Source organism: Stomoxys calcitrans, chromosome 5 (genome assembly GCF_963082655.1).
Source record: "Stomoxys calcitrans chromosome 5, idStoCalc2.1, whole genome shotgun sequence".
In the NCBI taxonomy this organism is placed as follows: domain Eukaryota; kingdom Metazoa; phylum Arthropoda; class Insecta; order Diptera; family Muscidae; genus Stomoxys; species Stomoxys calcitrans.
In genome coordinates this window covers 7,523,983-7,543,868 of record NC_081556.1, presented here as the reverse complement: position 1 = coordinate 7,543,868, position 19,886 = coordinate 7,523,983, and the positions used below count along the sequence as shown (strand labels likewise).

Here is a 19,886-nt window from a genome sequence, read left to right as displayed (position 1 = left end):
GTAACCATGTTTTCGTGATCTCTTGCTAAATATTGTTCTTGGTAACTGTTGTCCCTATTATTTTTCCACCACAGTATATATTCTTGTCCGATGTAAATTTTATAACGATATAGCCGTGTCCGTCCGTCTGTGGTAGTTTGGATACAGACTTTATAGTTAATCATCACGGTTTTTCGTGGAGAGGTCTGCAACAGTCGAGGGCAGTTTTTGAATTCAGAAATATTTTTGCCTGGCTGTCTGTAAAGATATTTTTATGACATTATATCTTTGTCATGATCAATTCCACCTCCTAATTAATTGAAATGATCACCGTTTGCTATGCACTAAAGTGGTCGGGTAACCTTCCTGATATCTATGTTTCTAAGCAAAACAATAATGAATTCATTCCCTCCTATCGGAGTAAGCGATTATTTTCTGTGTCGCGCTCTATGATGTGCGGCATGTGTTCTGCACAAATTTCATAAATTATTGGCATGTGCAATAAATGATTGCTATTAAGTTGGATTTTTAAATGTAGAGGGTCTCATTACTACAAACTGATTAAATGCTATCATTGATTGAAAGTGAGCGTTTAAGTGATATTAACATTTAAAAAAACAAAAACTATTTGTGTTTCGAAATATTAGATATTAAAAGCAGTTGCTTATTGCAATACTTGGGAAAATGTCAAGATATTTGTTGCTGGTAATAATGCTGACTGGCCTCAAATCGGTTCAGGTAAGTGGCCCCACTTGCAATAGTTGTGAAAAATTTTTTGTTTCAAAGACACTTTGAACACAGACAGCCAGGCGATCTTTCAATGTGGAAATCTACAAAATCAACTGTGACAACTTTCGCTCACCCATGAAGTTCTTCAATTGTGCTTTTACCAAATTGGATACAAATCGCTTTGCATCTGATTGTGCTCTAATGTTGGAGCGCCAATTACTAAGAAACGCCGAGATTGGCATTGAGGTGACTTATGTATTGCCCAAGGGTCAAAATATTGTGAAATTCCTTCAAATTAAGTTGAATATATGCGATGCCCTTGAACAGCTAAAGACCGTACCTTTACTCAAAAAGCTATTCATTGAACTTATACACAATAGCAACATACCATACACATGTCCCATAAAAGGAGTAAGTGATGTGCAGAAGTATACATATGTACTAAAAAATGTTGATTTAAATGCGTCTCTTTCCATGCGTGCAGAATGAGGTGTATAATATGACCGGCTTTATAATATCCGATGAGGTTTTTCCACCCTACACACCCATATTGGCATTCAACTATACGGTGAGTTTTTATGAGAACCAGAAACTGTTTGCCACTCACCATACCCAAGGGGCCACTGTACCGAGATCTAAAATTTAAAATTTTAGTACAACTTAGCTGAGGTTACTTAATCCATTATAGCTTCAACTAAATGTAATATATGTATTACATATATATAAATATATGTATAAAACATATACAAATATATCTTATATATTGGGTTGCCCAAAAAGTAAATGCGTTTATAATAAAACTTAGAATGAACTTTAATCAAATATACTTTTTTTACACTTTTTTTCTAAAGCAAGTTAAAAGTAACAGCTGATAACTGACAGAAGAAAGAATGCAATTACAGAGTCACAAGCTGTGAAAAAATTTGTCAACGCCGACTATATGAAAAATCCGCAATTATTTTTTGGGCAACCCAATATAAAATTCAATTTGTGTTTGTTCCGTATAGACTCAAAAACGGCTGAACCGATTACCTTGAAATTTTCACAGATTGTGTAGTTTGGTCTGGAAGGAAACATAGGCTATATAATTTTTTGATATCGGGAGGGGGGGCGGACACTCCCCTAAAGTACTACCCAAAAATAAAATTGAACCGATCGGGACAATATGGGATTCAGATGAAAGGTATTCAAGAGTAGGGTAAGAATTTCATAATAAAAGTTGGGTCCCAGCACCTGGGGGGCCGCCCCAGCTCCAAAACCTCTTCAAATAGGTTTATTTGACGATCATGACAATAAGGGACTCAAATGTAAGGTATTCGGTAGTAGGAATAGACTTTATAATTTATTGATAACAGAAGGGGGCGGACCCTCCACCGTTACCCCAAAAACACCACCCAAAATCAAAAGTGGACCGATAAGGACAATATGGGTATCAAATGAAAAGTATGCGGGAGTAGAAAACGAATCTGACAAACCAATCCATGTCAAAATATAGGAGGTCACCCCATCTCCACAAAAAAGCAGAAATGGGCCCATTAACCAATAACGTATATATGGGACTCGGTTTGTTTGTTCCGTATAGACTGAAAAACGGCAAAAACGATTTTCTCGAAATTTTCGCATATTGTGTAGGTTGGTCTAGAAGGAAACATAGGCTATATAATTTTTCGGCATCGGAAGAGGGATGGACCAAAAGTGGACCGATCGGGACAATATAGGTATCAAATGAAAGGTATTGCATAGTATTGGGTTGCCCAAAAAGTAATTGCGGATTTTTCATATAGTCGGCGTTGACAAATTTTTTCACAGCTTGTGACTCTGTAATTGCATTCTTGCTTCTGTCAGTTATCAGCTGTTACTTTTAGCTTGCTTTAGAAAAAAAAGTGTAAAAGAAGTATATTTGATTAAAGTTCTAAGTTTTATTAAAAATGCATTTACTTTCTTTTAAAAAATCCGCAATTACTTTTTGGGCAACTCAATAGAATACGAATATGGTATAAAAATTTGAGTGGAAACAACCAGCGGGCCGCCCCAACCCCAAAACTCCCCCAAACAGACATATTGGATGTTCATTTCAATATGGGGCTCAAATGAAAGGTATTCGGGAGAAGATTTCGAATCTGGCATACAAAATCAGATCGAAATATAGGAGTCACGCGACCCCTCAAAAACGCCATTAGACCCATTATGACTATATGATATTTGGCTGAACGGATTTTCTTAAAATTTTCATAGATTGTATAAGTTTGTCTGGAAGGAAGCATAGGCTATGATATTTTTAGATATCGGATGGAGGCGGACCCTCCCCTTTACCCCAAGAATGCCACCCATATCCCAAAGTGGTACGATGGGCGCAATAAGGGTATCAAATAAATGGAATTGGAGACCAGAAAACGAATACGGTATTAAAATTTGGGTCCAAGTACCCAGCGGGCCTCCCCAACCCCAAAACTCCTCTAAACAGAGGACTCAATATGGAATTTAAATGAAAGGTATTAGGCAGTAGATCACAAATATGGCATAAAACATTAAGTCCAAGTAATAGGAGGTCGCCCACTCCCAAATACCCCCAAATGGGCATATTAGCCGACCATGGGTATATGGGGCTGAAATGGAAGTTAGTAGGGATTAGATTACCAATATGACATTAAAATTTGCGTCTAGGTGGCGTTTTGCTCCTAAAGATACGTCAAATGGGTTATTTGACCCATTATGACAATGTGGGACTCAAATGAAAGGTATTTGAAAACAGAAAACGAATTTGATATCCAATTTTGAGGCCAAGTGTTTTGGGGATACGCAGTAAACTGAACTTCATTTCCGTTGGGAAAAAAGAAAGAATTTGTTATCTATTGTTAGTGCAAAGTGCCGGTGGCCGCCCCAAATCACCCTCTAAACGATTCATATTTACCATGGCAATATGGGGCTCTAATTAAATTTGATATCCATATCTGAGTCGAAATGTCTGAGGTGCCATCCATCCCCTAATAAGAACTTTACCCTAAGGAAGAACATTACCACCAGGAATGAGTGCTTTCCGATCGCATCAATGAGTGCTTTCCCATTCAAGTTTAAACTCAATGATAAGGGACCTTTTTTTATAGCCGAGTCCGAACGGCGTCCCGCAATGCGACACCTCTTTGTATAACCTCTGAATATGGTCCGAAGTCTCATATCTTCTCTTCTCTTTCTTTCTAGGCTATCACAATGAGCTAAATTGGCCTCCGAGTGAGCTCTCCTTTGGTGAGTAATCCATTCAACTTTAATAATTTTTTTTTTAAATTCGTACATTCATACATTTTTGACAACAAGTGTAACACCGAACGGCGACACACAGTGGGATAAAATCGAAAAAAAAATAGTAAAATATTTTCCATTTGAGAACGGTTAGAGATAATTCTTTGAAATGGCTATACCTGAAGTGTTATAGAGATCATGTGGAAAATGTAAAGGCCCTTAGTGGTCCAGGCGCCTTTTTGCAGGCCCCTAGAATTGGTAACCTCAGCATTTCGAAAATTTGTTCGGGCTGCCAAATCTTCATTTGTGGTGCGATATTCAAAGTTCTTTTTTTGTTCAAAAATCCCTACATCCCTTAAGTAACATCGAAAATTAAAATCTAAATTGAGAAATATTTTTAGGTGCAAACATTACTTTGCATGGGTTTAGAGGACATATGGAGTCAAAACAAGTAAAAACGTGCTAAGTTCGTCCGGGCCGAATCTTGGGTACCCACCACCATGGCTAAAGATGTACCCTCATTAACAGAGTTTGTATTTGAATTATTTTGGTCTCAAGAAGTCACCATATTTACCGATTCGGATAAAACTTGACACTGATGTTGTAAATCACAAGATACGGCCAAATTTCAGGCAGAAAAATTTCCTCCAAATAAAAACAACAGCAAACTGTCATGTAGGACGTTCGAGAGTATATTGACATCTTGACAGTATATATTCGGCGACTAGATCTTTTTTTTTGAAATTCGTGCTTTTAGGTACAAAAACATAGTAAATGGTACTTTCTTCACAAATCGAGCTGCAGCTCTTAAAAATTAGAAAACTGTCATAGTATACATCGGGTGACTTGAAATTTATTTTTTTAATTAGCACATATAAAGAAAGTTTTTCAAAAAAAAAAGACATCAGAAAAATGCATGAAATCTTTATTTGCTTCGATAGTACGATCCATATAATTTAACCTTTGAAGATTGCAAATGCATTCCGAACGGCGCGCCGCAGTGCGACACCTTTTTGGGGAGAAAATTTTACAAGACATAGTACCTAAGAAATGTCGCCAGCATTCGAAGGGGATAACCATCGCTTAAATTTTTGTTCTCATGTTCTCGCCAGGAGTCGAACTCAGGCGTTAAGTGTCATAGGCGGACATGCTACCATCTGCACTAAGATGGCCTTTGAAGATTTTTTCATGCATATATTGGCCCTGACTGGTCCATCCGCTTAGTCCAATTTTGGCATACTTTTTCCAACATTTCGGCTTGTATCTCACGAATAAATGCTTCCGTGTTGTCTTCCAATGCGTCAATTGAAGCGGGCTTGTCTATAAAGACAGCGGGCTTGTCTATAAAGACATGACATGACATGACATCACATCGACCCACAAAAAATAGTCTAAATCGCACGATCTAGGTGACCAATAGACCGGTCCCGGACGTGTTATAAAATGTTCAACGAACTTGCCTCTCAATAAGTCCATTGTTACGCGTGCTGTGTGGCATGTGCCTTCGTCTTGTTGAAACCACATGTCATGCAAGTCAAGCTCTTGCATTTTGGTCCAAAAAAAAGTTGGATATCATCTCACGGTAGTGCTCACCATTCACAGTTGCGATACGATTCGCATCATCTTTGAAGAAGTACGGTCCAATGATGTCACCAGCCCATAAACCGCATCAATCTATGACATTTTCTGGATGCATTAGTAGATCTTGCAATGTTTCTAGCTGATTTTCACTCTAAAATCGACTGCTTTGCTTATTTACATACCCATTGAGTCAAAAATGAGCTTCGTCGTAAAATGGAAGAAGCGCGCCATAAATTTTCTTAACAGAGCACGCATTTTGATAATAAAATTCAATAAATTGCAAGCATTGTTCGTTGGTAAGACGATTCATGATAAGATTATAGACTAAACTGAAAATGTTTGATACAAAACACGAAACGTAGCTCACTCACGTTTAGACCAATGTTGCCAAAAAGATAATAGCTAAAAAATCACCCTTCAGTTTGATAATGATTATATCTACGTTGTTATGTATCCAAAGTTCAGCCTGCGAAAACTTAATGACTTTTTTAATTGTTTTCATTTGTTTTTATTCAAATTAAAAGTCCATTCAAAATTAAGTGAAAGGTCAATTCAAATTAAATTCTTGCTTGTATTTATTTTTTTTAATTGCCCAATTTCGTAATTTAAAGCCGCACGACCCTTTTATACCCAAATTATTTGTTATTAATTTCTAGGATGTTTTAGTGTAGAACTTTGACTAGTGGACTTTAAAATGTTTCAAAAAGTTCTGTTGATTTTAATGATATTTTGCCAAAACATCAACAACATAGAGGTAGGTTGATGGAAATGAGTACGCTATCCTGGTGGCTTTCTTACGCTCAAATCCTTTCGCAGTCCGCAAAGCGTCCATTTGACTTGATCTTGCATAGTGTTGAAGTTAAAAACGTCACGGATTTGTTCCAAGATTGGGACTGTTGCTTGAGAAAGTTGGCCAAAAATCGCTATGCCATCAGCGTTATGATCACCCTGTCTCGTCAATTGGCAAAAAATGCCGAAATAGAGATTTTGATTCATATTTCCCAGCCAAACACTAGCAAAATTATAAAATTCCTGGAAGTGAAATTAAATATTTGCGATGCTTTGGTCAATTTAAAGGCTGCGGTCTTGATAAAGGAGCTCTTCAAAGAATTAATGGGCGTTAGTAATTTACCCTACAATTGTCCCATAAAAGGGGTAAGTCAATGTAGAGTGATTGGGGCAAAGAATGAATTTTCTAGGACTCATATTTTCTACTTCCTTTAGAATGTCATGTACAATGTAACCGATTTTATTGTCGTGGATAAATTTTTCCCCACCTATACACCAAGCCTGCATTTTAACTACACATTGAAGTTCTATAACGATCGAAAGCTGATCGGCATTTATATTCTAAAAGGATCTACAGTGATAAGAAACTAAAAAATGTGTCATGTATCAAGAATTTCGCTTTAAAAATGCGGTAATTTTGAAATAAAAATAAAGTTTAATTTTTCTGGGTGAGGTTTTAGTGGCTTAATTTGGACGCGGCTGAGTATGAAACAGTAGTTGGATTTTTTTAGCGCAGTTCAGCAGACCACAATACCATATAGCTTTAAAGGTTTGATAACTACTAGCACACAGAAATGAGTACAAACATGGCAAGTTCGGCCGGGACCAATCTTTTATACCCTCTACCATAGATCGCACTTGGCAAGTTCTTTGCACGGTTTCTCCTTACAGGCAAATCAAAAGATAGCTTTATATGAAAGCAATATAGACTGATTTGAATCATACCTAGTTTGAATATAAGCGGTCATAGCAGAAATCATCACGAGCTCAAGAAGTATTTCCCGGTTCATAAAATGATGGTTCAAAATTCCAGATAGGTATAGCTAGGTTACGTTTAAGTGACAGTCTGCCATTAGACTCACTTTTCGTCCATTGTGATACCACAGGAACAGAAGAGGTAAGAAGCCGTCTAGTTCCTACCGTTGAACCATTCATATCGCTTCATAAAGCCCAACAACTTGCGTATGTTCACATACGCTAAATGAGACAGGTTCTCAAAGAAATGAGAACCTAAAGGAGAACTCCTTCTGACTGCTAGTGTGGGACACACACAGAAGGTGTTCTATCTCTTCTCTTCTCTTCTTCTTCGATGTCCTCAAAGCTTTTGCAAAAGTCGTTACTGGCAACCTTCAGTCTGTCAGCATGTTTTCCGATTAGATAGTGACCTGTCATGGCGGACACAATGACTGAGACCTCTGTTCTAGCCAATGACAGCAAAGCGGCAGACCTCTTCAAGTCTAGATTAGGCCACATAGTTTTGGAATTCTCACAGTCTCCTCTTTGTGACCATCTATCATTCGTTGTCCTTCGGGCCTGGTCCTGAAAATTTACTTTACATGTTGCTAGAGGCATACCCCCAGATTCCAGTATTTTTGGAATGTATTACATTTACAATTACCTGAGTCATATCAGTGGCCCGACACCCAGAACAGGTGAATTTTAAACTGCTCAGTCATCTTGTTGAGAGATCTGCTACAATCGAGGACGCTTTTTGAGTTCAGAAATACGTTCTCCAGGGATTTAATGTCTGCCGGGCTGCCTAAGAAGGTATTTAGGCCAATCGTCGTTATGGAATTATATCTTAGCCATTCCACCACTTCCTTAAGGAAGTGCAAAGATCTCCGCTTGATGCACATTACAGTGGTCGGGTAACCTTTTCGATATGACCAGTTCTAGATCTTTAGAGTACACCCCAAAGCCCACTTGGTCGCCTCATGACCAAAGTGGCTGCAGCAATTTGTCTGGCCACAATGTCCAGAGGCATTGGATGTAGCATTAAATTCAGTGCATCAGATGGTGTCGTCCTCTGTGTGGCTGTGATGCACAAACAAGCCATCCTTTGGATGCGTTTAAGTATTGAACAGTAGGTGGACTTTTGAAGCGCCGTCCATCAAACCACAACACCATATAGCATTATAGGTCTGACAACTGCAGTATATACCCAATGCATGACACGCGATCTTAACCCCAAACTTTTTGCCAATGGCTCTCTTGCAGGTGTATAGGGCAAGAGTTACCTTTCTTTCCCTTTACAAAAAGTTGGATATGAAGCTCAAATCCAGGTATTTTGCGCTGTCTTTAAATGGAACATTCTCTCCTCCCAAGGAGACAGGTGCCACTGTGGCAACTTGTATCTCCTGCTGAAAATAACTACCTCTTTCGGTAGCTCCCTTCGCTGTTGCACGTAGAGCAGCCTGAAGTATATCTCTTAGAGTGCTGGGAAACTTCCCCTAACCGCAATAGCCGCGTCATCAGCATACGCGACCATTTTTCCACATTTTTCGTACAGAGATTTTTAAACCCACCCCCGTAGGATAGGTGGTATATTCGTTAAGTCATGCCTTTTGCAACACATCGAAATATCAATTTTCGACCTTGCAAAGTACATATTTTTCGTATCGTCGTAAAATTCTAAGACGATTTAACGATGTCCGTGTGTCTGTCCATCTGTCCGTCCGCCCGTTGTAATCACTCAACAGCTGAGTAAGATGAGCTGAAATTCGACACACATACGTATTTTTGATGCACGCAGGATGAATTTTTGAACGGGCCAATTCGGACCATATTTGGATATAGCTGCTATATAGACCAATCTTCCGATAAAAGGTCCAATGCCCATAAATGCTTTATTTTTCATCCGATTTTGCTCAAATTTGAAAAAATTAGTATTTTTAGACCTTCCGATATATGACCGAAATATGGTTCAGATCGGACTATGTTTAGATATAGCTGCCATATAGACCGATCTCCCGATGAAGGGTCTGAAGCCCGTAAAAGGTTTATTTTTTATCCGATTTCGCTGAAAGTTGAATCAGTGAGTAGCTTTAGGCCTCCCAACATTGGACCTAAATATGGTTCAGATCGGACTATATTTAGATATAGCTGTCATATAGACCGATCTCCCGATAAAGGGTCTGAAGCTGATAGAAGCGTTATATATATTACCCGATTTCGCTGAAAATTGAAACAGTCGATTAGTTTAAACCTCCAAACATCGGACCTAAATATGGATTAGGTCGGATATAGCTGCCATGTAGAGCGATCTTCCGATAAAGCGTCTGAAGCCCATAAGAGCTTTATTTATTACACGATTTCGCAGAAATTTGAAACAGTGAGTGGTTTAAGGCCTCCCGACGTCCGACCCAGATCTGGTTCAAATCGGACTATATTTATATATAGCTGCCATATAGACCGATCTGCCGATAAAGGGTCTGAAGCCCATAAATGCTTTATTTTTTAACGGATTTCGCTAAAATATGAAACAGTGAATAGTTTTAGGCCGCCCAACATCCGTCCCAAATTTGTTTCAGATCGAACTGCCATATAGACCGATCTGCCGATAAAGGGTCTGAAGCCCATAAATGCTTTATTTTTTAACGGATTTCGCTAAAATATGAAACAGTGAATAGTTTTAGGCCGCCCAACATCCGTCCCAAATTTGGTTCAGATCGAACTATATTTAGATATAGCTTTCATATACACCGATCTCCGGATAAAGGGTCTGAAGTCCATAAAAGCTTTATTTTTATCCGATTTGGAATATCCCAAATTTGAAATAATTAGAAGTTTTTTAGTCTCCCGACATTTGATGGGGTACCTACGGGGGCCGCCCCACCCCCAAAACCTACCTAATATATATTTAGACCAATCAGGACAATATGGCACTCAAATGAAAGGTATTTACGATAAGAAAATGTACTGATATCCAATTATTGGACCAAGTGTTAGGGGGACCACTCCAACCCCCAAAACACGCCTTAATCGGACATATTTACCGACCATGGCAATATGGGACTCAAACGAAAGGTATTTGCGAGTATAATACGAATCTGATATCCAAATGCGGGACCAAGTTTCTGCAGATCCACTCCTTCCCCAAAACACCCCCCTAACAGGACTTATTTACTGACCATGGCAATATGGGGGTTAAATAAAAGGTATTTGAGTGCAAAATACGAACCACTCCCCAAGCAGGACTTATTTACTGACCATAGCATTATTGGGCTTAAATAAAAGGTATTTGAGTGTAGAATACCAATCTGATATCCTAATGTGGGGCCAAGTGTTGGGGGGCCCTCCCCCCAAAAACACCCCCAAAGAGGACAAATTAACGACCATAATAATATGGGGCTCAAATGAAAGGTCTTTGGTGGTAAATCACAAATTTGACAACAATATTCGGGAAAAAGTGACTATGGGGCCACCCCATTCCCATAACACCATTTGCTTACCATTCCAATATGGGGCTGTAATAAGAGGTATTTTAGAGTAGAACTCGAATCTGATATAAATGGGTTGCCCAAAAAGTAATTGCGGATTTTTCATATAGTCGGCGTTGACAAATTTTTTTCACAGCTTGTGACTCTGTAATTGCATTCTTTCTTCTGTCAGTTATCAGCTGTTACTTTTAGCTTGCTTTAAAAAAAAGTGTAAAAAAAAGTATATTTGATTAAAGTTATTTCAAATTTTTTTAAAAAATGCATTTACTTTCTTTTAAAAAATCCGCAATTAGTTTTTGGGCAACCCAATATATTTTTTGAGGGCCAAGTCACTGAACGGTCATCCCCCAAAACACTCCCCAAACTGGTCATATTTTCCGACTCTGGAAATATGGGACTCAAATGAAAGATATTTGGGGGTGGACCACGAATATGATATCAACATACGGGACCAACTGCCTAAGGGACGTCCCACCGCCATACAAACCCCCAAATAGGACACATTTGCTCACCATCACAATTTGGGTCTTAAAGGGAGTGGATCTTGATATTGAGGGTTTTTAGGGCTCATACCCCAAACCGAAAATATTTACTGACTTTTGCAATAGGGGGCTTAAATGAAACGTATTTAAGATCAGAAACAAATTTGATATCAAATTTTGAGGCCAATGACAATATGGGGTTCAAATAATTGAAATTTGAAAGTAGGTCACAATGCGGATATATTTTCAGGGCTAAGTGTTTGGGGGACCATCCCACTCCCAAAAAACCCCTAAATCGAACATATTTACCAAACACATCAATGTGGGGCTCAAATGAAAAGTATTGCGGAGAAGAGTGCGAAATTGATACCCACTGTCGGGACCAATTTTCTGGGGGTCTACCCCTTCCCCAAAAATACCCCACAAACAGCAATTATTTACTGGCCATAGTAATGTGGGGCTCAAATAAAGGTATTTGGGAGTAGAAAACGAATCTGTTATCCAAATGTGGGACTATATATTTGGGGCACCGCCCCTTTCCCAAAACAACCTCTAAAGAGTACAAATTTTGGGTCAAACGTTTGAGGACGTCTCATTCGATAAAATCCTCTTAAAGCAATGACAATATGGGGTCTAAATAAATTGTATTTAAGAGAAGAGCACGATGCTGATATTTTTTTCAGGGCGAAGTGTCCAGGGGACCCCCACACCCCCGAAAACCCCCCAAATCGGACATGAGGACAATATCGAGCTGAAATAAAGACTTTTAAAAATGCAGTACCAAACGTTAATGACCCTTAACTCTCCAAGCGAATTCATAGACCTATAAAGATAATCTGGGATTCAGATAAAGGCATTTATATTGTTATACTATTTTTTAAGCGATATATGTAAAGTTTTTTCCTAGCATGGTATTTCAATAATTTTGTTCCACATAAAGTAAAACAAGACGCAGCGCAGCGGGTCCGGTTCAGCTAGTTTTAAGTAAATTTTATCTAAAGACTAAATGTTTATGATTTTTTTTGTTATACCCTCCACCATAAGATGGTGGGTATACTAATTTCGTCATTCTGATTGTAACTACTCGAAATATTCGTCTGAGACCCCATAAAGTATATATATTCTTGATCGTTGTGAAATTTTATGTCGATCTAGCCATGTCCGTCCGTCTGGCCGTCCGTCCGTCCGTCCGTCTGTCTGTCGAAAGCACGCTAACTTCCGAAGGAGTAAAGCTAGCCGCTTGAAATTTTGCACAAATACTTCTTATTAGTGTAGGTCGGTTGGTATTGTAAATGGGCCATATCGGTCCATGTTTTGATATAGCTGCCATATAAACCGATCTTGGGTCTTGACTTCTAGAGCCTCTAGAGTGCGCAATTCTTATCCGATTGGAATGAAATTTTGCACGACGTGTTTTGTTACGAAATCCAACAACTGTGCCAAGTATGGTTCAAATCGGTTTATAACCTGATATAGCTGCGATATACACCGATCTGGGGTTTTGACTTCTTGAGCCTCTAGAGTGCGCAATTCTTATCCGATTGGAATGAAATTTTGCACGACGTGTTTTGTTACGAAATCCAACAACTGTGCCAAGTATGGTTCAAATCGGTCCATAACCTGATATAGCTGCCATATACACCGATCTGGGGTTTTGACTTCTTGAGCCTCTAGAGTGCGCAATTCTTATCCGATTGGAATGAAATTTTGCACGACGTGTTTTGTTACGAAATCCAACAACTGTGCCAAGTATGGTTCAAATCGGTTTATAACCTGATATAGCTGCGATATACACCGATCTGGGGTTTTGACTTCTTGAGCCTCTAGAGTGCGCAATTCTTATCCGATTGGAATGAAATTTTGCACGACGTGTTTTGTTACGAAATCCAACAACTGTGCCAAGTATGGTTCAAATCGGTTTATAACCTGATATAGCTGCGATATACACCGATCTGGGGTTTTGACTTCTTGACCCTCTAGAGTGCGCAATTCTTATCCGATTGGAATGAAATTTTGCACGACGTGTTTTGTTGCGATATCCAACAACTGTGCCAAGTATGGTTCAAATCGGTCCATAACCTGATATAGCTGCCATATAAACCGATCTGGGGTTTTGACTTCTTGAGCCTCTAGAGTGCGCAATTCTTATCCGATTGGAATGAAATTTTGCACGACGTGTTTTGTTACGAAATCCAACAACTGTGCCAAGTATGGTTCAAATCGGTTTATAACCTGATATAGCTGCGATATACACCGATCTGGGGTTTTGACTTCTTGAGCCTCTAGAGTGCGCAATTCTTATCCGATTGGAATGAAATTTTGCACGACCTGTTTTGTTGCGATATCCAACAACTGTGCCAAGTATGGTTCAAATCGGTCCATAACCTGATATAGCTGCCATATAAACCGATCTTGGGTCTTGACTTCTTGAGCCTCTAGAGGGCGCAATTCTTATCCAATTTGAATGAATTTTGGCACGTAGTATTTTGTTATTTTATCCAACAACTGTACCAAATATGGTTCAAATCGGTTCATAACCTGATATAGCTGCCATATAAACCGATCTGGGATCTTGACTTCTTGATACAGGTCTCCAACATATAATTTAATTGTGGTCCAAACCGGACCATATCTTGATATCGCTGTAATAGCAGAGCAAATCTTTCTTACATCCTTTTTTTGCCTAAGAAGAGATGCCGGGAAAAGAGCTCGACAAATGCGATCCATGGTGGAGGGTATATAAGATTCGGCCCGGCCGAACTTAGCACGCTTTTACTTGTTTTTAATATAACTTTTTTTCCGTTTTGCCCGGAGTCGCGGTAGTTTTTTCCACTAGTGACTTTTTTTGAGTATTCAAAATTCCTCTCGGCCGATTTTTTCACGCTTTTATATGTTTCTTGCTGTATATCAAAGATTTAATCTTGTTTATTAACATGAATAATTAATTTATACATTAAACCATCACCATTAACACATTTTCAAACACAAACACTTATATACCAAATAATTTAAAATTTAATTTATAGAAAAAAAATTATGTTTTCTTAACAATGCTACCTTCCAATTTCCAGTCAATGATTAAGGCCTCTTTGTTGAAAAAATTCAAAGATAAATTGAATCCAGCACTGGGAACGAATTCGGGCAATATCTCCGAGGTTACCACCATATTAGACATATAATACATAACATTCTATAATTATGAAGCAAACAAAAAATTATAAAGAAATTAAAAGTTTTGGGAGCTAAAATTATTAAACCTCTTACCGCACATATGGGACATGAGGTGGGAAAATTACTATTCTTAAGAACATCCTTTATAACATTCTTTACGATTGGCACTGTTCTTATGCCTTTTAGCAGATCGCATAGTTTTGTTTTCAGTTTAAAAAACGATTGTGATGTTATAGCCGGTGGCATTCTATAATCGATTGCTATGAAAATCATGGCGGCCGGGTCCAAGGGGCTTTGCAATTCCAGCATTGCATTGAAGGCATAGCGACCAATGGCCAGTTTCTTATAATCACACGAGCCCTGTTTCATGATGGGCGTATAGGACTTGCAACTGAGCTTATGGAACTCCAGGTTGAAGTTTCTCTTGGCCTTGATACAAAGTGGGAGAATAGGAAATGATCAAGAAAAATTTTTGTACAAAATCGTTTTTTAAAAAACAAAAATTAAAAATGTCTTAAGAAGCACTGACCTGAATTTGTATTAAGAATCCTGCTAGAGATAGTAGCAAAATTACTTTGAACAACATGATGATCTTCGATGTGGCTCTTCAAGCAATTCCTTACAACAAAAACTTGGAACAAAGTCTACGTGGCCAGATCCAATGTCTACGTGGCTAACTCTTTTTTTTTTGTTTACCTTGTTTTTGTTAATTTTAGTAAGCAGACTACATTATTTTCTCATTATTCTAACAATCATCGCATAGCAAATATCTAACTAATTAGGCTTAGCAAATTAGAAGAAGTAATTGGTGCCATATTATATCAAGCAATTTTGTCCAACATAACAAAACCTAAGCCATATATAAAATCAAATAACAAGCAATAGCGTGTTAAGTTGAGGGAGGACCAAATCTTGGTTACCCACCATCAAGGATTCTGCTAAAAATTTTCCCTTATGCACTCAGTTTGTATTTGAATTACTTTGTGACAATAAAATAGGGTATTGAATGAGGCATGAGGTGCCGACTGTATAATACCCTACACCTATCCTATAAGTACAAAGTAGTAGCTATCTCTTATTCAGAACCAATTTTGACGAACCTCGCCGTATTTAAACAAGTCGTATCACTTTTGGAGGAAATATGTTCAATATTTGTAATAACAACCGTTGACATATGACAACATTATTGCAAATTACCAAAAATTTGACAAATATATATATGGGAGCTATATCTAAGTCTAAACAGATTTCGACCAAACTTCTTAAATATTGTGGTAGTTGTCGAGGAAAGCGTTGTGCAAAATTTTGGAAAGCTTGATCCATAAATGCGAAGAAACAAGTAAAATTATGCCGGGCCGAATCTTGGGAACCCACCACCAAGAATTCTGCTAAAATATAGGAGCTATATCTGGTTATAGACCGATTTCGACCGTACTTGGCACAGTTTTTGAGACGCATAACATAAAATTTCAGCTAAATCGGATAAAAATCGCGGCTTGTAAGAGCTTAAGAAGTCAAATCGGGCTATCGGTTAATATGGGAGCTATTGGGTTGCCCAAAAAGTAATTGCGGATTTTTTAAAAGAAAGTAAATGCATTTTTAATAAAACTTAGAATGAACTTTAATCAAATATACTTTTTTTACGCTTTTTTTCTAAAGCAAGCTAAAAGTAGCAGCTGATAACTGACAGAAGAAAGAATGCAATTACAGAGTCACAAGCTGTGAAAAATATATGAAAAATCCGCAATTTCTTTTTGGGCAACCCAATATATCATGTTATAGACCGATATGGACTGAACTTGGCACAGTTGTTGGAAGTCATAAAAGAACATGATGTGCAAAATTTCAGCCAAATCGGATGCAAATTGAGGCTTCCAGAGGCTTAAGAAGTCAAATCGGGAGATCGGTTTATATGGGACCTATATCAGGTTACAGACCGATTCAGACCGTACTTGACACAGTTGTTGATAGTCATAACAGAACACTATTTGCAGCCCTATCGGATGAAAATTAAGGCTTCCAGGAGCTATAGAAATCAAATCGGGAGATCGGTTTATATGGGAGCTACAACACGATATAGACCGATTCAGATCATACTCGGCATAATTGCTAGAAGCCATAACAGAACATGATGTGCAAAATTTCAGCCAAATCGAATGAAAGTTGAGGCTCAAGAAGTCAAACCGGGAGATCGGTTTATTTGGGAGTGTAAAGTTCTGTATGTTTGGTTGAGGATAGGCCAACAAATAACAAACATGTGTGCAAAGTACGTATACCAAAAGTTAGGGAATTTCTATGATAAAACCTAAGATCATAAAATGAGCACATGTTGGGACACTTAGGTAGAAGTAAGCATTTAAATGTATTGTTTATCACTAAGTGATTTTCTAACCCTTAAGAGTATATGTGTTTCAACTAATGTAGATAGCCAGTTCACTATCTACATATCCTGTGGATGGAAATAGGATCAATGTGTGTTGTATTTGTTGTCCTTAAATATTGGGTTGCCCAAAAAGTAATTGCGGATTTTTTAAAAGAAACTAAATGCATTTTTAATAAAACTTAGAATGAACTTTACTTTTTTTTGCACTTTTTTTCTAAAGCAAGCTAAAAGTAACAGCTGATAACTGACAGAAGAAAGAATGCAATTGCAGAGTCACAAGCTGTGAAAAAATTTGTCAACGCCGACTATATGAAAAATCCGCAATTACTTTTTGGGCAACCCAATATTTAAGATTCTACAGTTTGTAGGAGTCTAAGTATATATTAGGTGTTAAGATAGTTTTTATAAGAAATAAAGAGGAGTTCTGTTCTAGACACCATTCAATGCGGTCGTTCATTTTATTTCTCCGACTAAGAGGAAGCTATATCAGGTTCTTGACCGATTCATAACGAAAGACTATCTGCAAAATTTCAGCCAAATCGGATGAAAAGTGAGGCTTCCAGGGGCTCAAGAAGTCAATTCGGGAAATCGGTTTGTATGGGAGCTATATCCAAATCTGAACTGATATGCCTTATTTGCAATCCCCAAAGACCTACATCTATATTAAGTATCTATGCAAAATTTCAAATGGCTAGTTTTACGCGTTCTTCATTTCGACAGACGGACGGACGGACATGGCTAGTTCGACTCAGAATGAAGAGACGATCAAGAATGTGTATACTTGATAAGGTCCTTGATCGATATTTCGAGGCGGTACAAACGGAATGACTAGGTTAGTATACCTCCATCCTCCATATGGGTATAAAAATCGGGCGCTATACATATATGGTAGCTATATCTAAATCTTAACCGATTTCTATGAAATTCACCAGTAATGTCGAGAGTCAAGAAAAAATCCTTCCTGCCAAGTTTTGAGAGAATCGGTTAAAAAATGATTTTCCTAAAATGAATATTTCTTAAAATCGGACGAACATATGGGAGCTTTATCTTAATCTGAACCGATTTCGACCAAACTTCTTAGATATTGTGGAAATCGTCGTGGCAAGATTGGTCAATAAATGCGCTTGCAGTGGCTCTTGAAGTGAAAATCGGGCTATTTACATATATGACAGCTATATCTAAATCTGAACCGATTTCTATAAATTTCACCGTTAAAGCCGAGAGTCAAGAGAAAATCCTTCCTGCCAAATTTCGAGAGAATCCTTTAACAAATGACCATTTTGTTCCATTATTACTGCAAATCAAACGAAATCGAAATCTAAACCGATTTTTCCAATTTCAATAGGCTTCGTCAATAGGCCGAAACAATGCCTATTCCGAATTTGAAGACGATCGGATGAAAATTCCGACCTGTAGTTTGTACACAAATTAACATGGATAGATAGACAGCCGGATATAGCTAAATCTAAACCGATTTTTTCCAATTTCAATAGGCTTCGTCAATAGGCCGAAAAACATGCCTCTTCCAAATTTAAAGATTCCGACCTGTAGTTTGTACACAAATTAACATGGATAGATAGACAGACGGATATAGCTAAATCTAAACCGATTTTTTCCAATTTCAATAGGCTTCGTTAATAGGCCGAAAAACATGCCTCTTCCAAATTTAAAGACGATCGGATGAAAATTCCGACCTGTAGTTTGTACACAAATTAACATGGACAGACAGACAGACGGACATAGCTAAATCGAATCAGAAAGTGATTCTGAGCCGAACGGCATACTTATCAATGGGTCTATCTCTCTTCCTTCTGGGTGTTTCAAACAAATTCACTAAGTTATAATACCCTGTACCACAGTAAAGGTGTAGTGTATAATTAAGGGTACTAGGGGCTCAAGAAGTTAAAACTGGTCATCGGTTTATATGGGGGCTATATCAGTTCGGAGGTCACTGTGGTGCAGAGCTTAGCATGTACGCCTATGATGCCGAACGCGTCGGTTCAAATCCCGGAAAATTCGAAACCGAGATTGGCTTCGTATTTTCCAATTTGCAAAGCCATTTGTGGTTCGATTTTTATGCATGATTTGGATTTGTGACAAAATTTACAATGACTATGCCCTACCAATTGTCAGCATTTGATTATTCAGTCAAAAGTTATACAGTTGAGAAGTCAAAAAATATGAAAAATGTGTATGTTTTTTGTATTTTTGCTTAAATACCTAAATATTTTTATTTGGCACAGTCATTGGAAGTCATGCGCCAAAGCAATTCAGACAAAATGTCAGACAAATCGGGTCATAGATGTCCCCTCTGGCTGTTTAAGAAGTCAAGATCCTTGATCTGTTTATATGGGAGCTATATCAGGTAATGAACCGATTTGAACCACACTTGGCACAGTTGTTGGAAGTTAAAACAAAACATTCCATTCAAAATTTCAGCCAAATCGGATAATAATAGCACCCTCCGAGTTTGGCTTATATGTCAGCTATATCAGCTTATGAACCGATTTAGACCATACTTGGCATAGTTGTTGGAAGTCATAACAAAACACCTCGTTCAAAATTTTGGTCACATCGGATGAGCGCACTGTAAAGGCTCAAGAAGTCATGACTCGAAATCGGTTTATATGGCAGCTAAATCAGGTTACGAACCGATTTGGACCATACTTGGCAAAGTTGTTGTTAAACAAAACACTTCATACTAAATTCAGCCAAAAAAGATAAGAATTGCGCCCTTAGAATCTCAAGAAGTCAAGATCCAGGATCGATTTATATGGCTTTATAAAAATATGGACTGATATATCCCATTTACAATACCAAATGACCTACACTAAAAGGAAGAATTCGTGCAAAATTTTAAGCGCCTTAATCACTTAACTGAAAATACCGCTAAACTGAAAAAGTTTTTCCGTCCCAAATTCTGTTTTTGCATGAAACTGAAAACCCATAAGTGAAAAGTTATTTCTATGGAAAATTCGCGTCCTCAATAAAATTCCCAAAAAAACATATTTTGATATACTGGTTATGATTGCCTTTACTTTTAAAAATTTCTACATATTCACTTTACTAGGAATGATTAATTATTGGGTTGGATTT

General features: G+C 37.9%; 3 protein-coding genes across 3 annotated transcripts; 2 read left to right on the top strand and 1 right to left on the bottom strand.

Moving 5' to 3' along the window:
• Positions 1-690: 690 nt before the first annotated feature.
• LOC106086491 (uncharacterized) lies at positions 691-1,354 on the top strand. Its single transcript, XM_013251185.2, has 3 exons — positions 691-717; positions 781-1,119; positions 1,193-1,354. Exons 1-3 carry the CDS (start codon positions 691-693, stop codon positions 1,352-1,354), a joined length of 528 nt encoding a protein of 175 aa, XP_013106639.2.
• A 4,797-nt stretch (positions 1,355-6,151) lies between these two features.
• LOC106086499 (uncharacterized) lies at positions 6,152-6,959 on the top strand. Its single transcript, XM_013251195.2, has 3 exons — positions 6,152-6,280; positions 6,343-6,681; positions 6,751-6,959. Exons 1-3 carry the CDS (start codon positions 6,221-6,223, stop codon positions 6,904-6,906), a joined length of 555 nt encoding a protein of 184 aa, XP_013106649.2. The 5' UTR covers positions 6,152-6,220; the 3' UTR covers positions 6,907-6,959.
• Positions 6,960-14,270: 7,311 nt separating this feature from the next.
• On the bottom strand, positions 14,271-14,993 carry LOC106086492 (uncharacterized). Its single transcript, XM_013251186.2, has 3 exons — positions 14,982-14,993; positions 14,501-14,836; positions 14,271-14,426 (listed from the first exon to the last, which is right to left on the bottom strand). Exons 1-3 carry the CDS (start codon positions 14,991-14,993, stop codon positions 14,271-14,273), a joined length of 504 nt encoding a protein of 167 aa, XP_013106640.2.
• Between the last annotated feature and the right edge of the window lie 4,893 nt (positions 14,994-19,886).

Bases quoted from the DNA above. Each gene is read 5' to 3' on its own strand.
- LOC106086499 (XM_013251195.2), top strand. From the start codon at position 6,221: ATGTTTCAAAAAGTTCTGTTGATTTTAATGATATTTTGCCAAAACATC. The intron at 6,281-6,342 runs GTAGGTTGATGG...ATCCTTTCGCAG, and splicing joins AAAACATCAACAACATAGAG to TCCGCAAAGCGTCCATTTGA. The intron at 6,682-6,750 runs GTAAGTCAATGT...TACTTCCTTTAG, and splicing joins ACAATTGTCCCATAAAAGGG to AATGTCATGTACAATGTAAC.
- LOC106086491 (XM_013251185.2), top strand. From the start codon at position 691: ATGCTGACTGGCCTCAAATCGGTTCAG. The intron at 718-780 runs GTAAGTGGCCCC...CTTTGAACACAG, and splicing joins CTGGCCTCAAATCGGTTCAG to ACAGCCAGGCGATCTTTCAA. The intron at 1,120-1,192 runs GTAAGTGATGTG...CCATGCGTGCAG, and splicing joins ACACATGTCCCATAAAAGGA to AATGAGGTGTATAATATGAC.
- LOC106086492 (XM_013251186.2), bottom strand. The intron at 14,427-14,500 runs GTAAGAGGTTTA...TCATAATTATAG, and splicing joins CCTCATGTCCCATATGTGCG to AATGTTATGTATTATATGTC.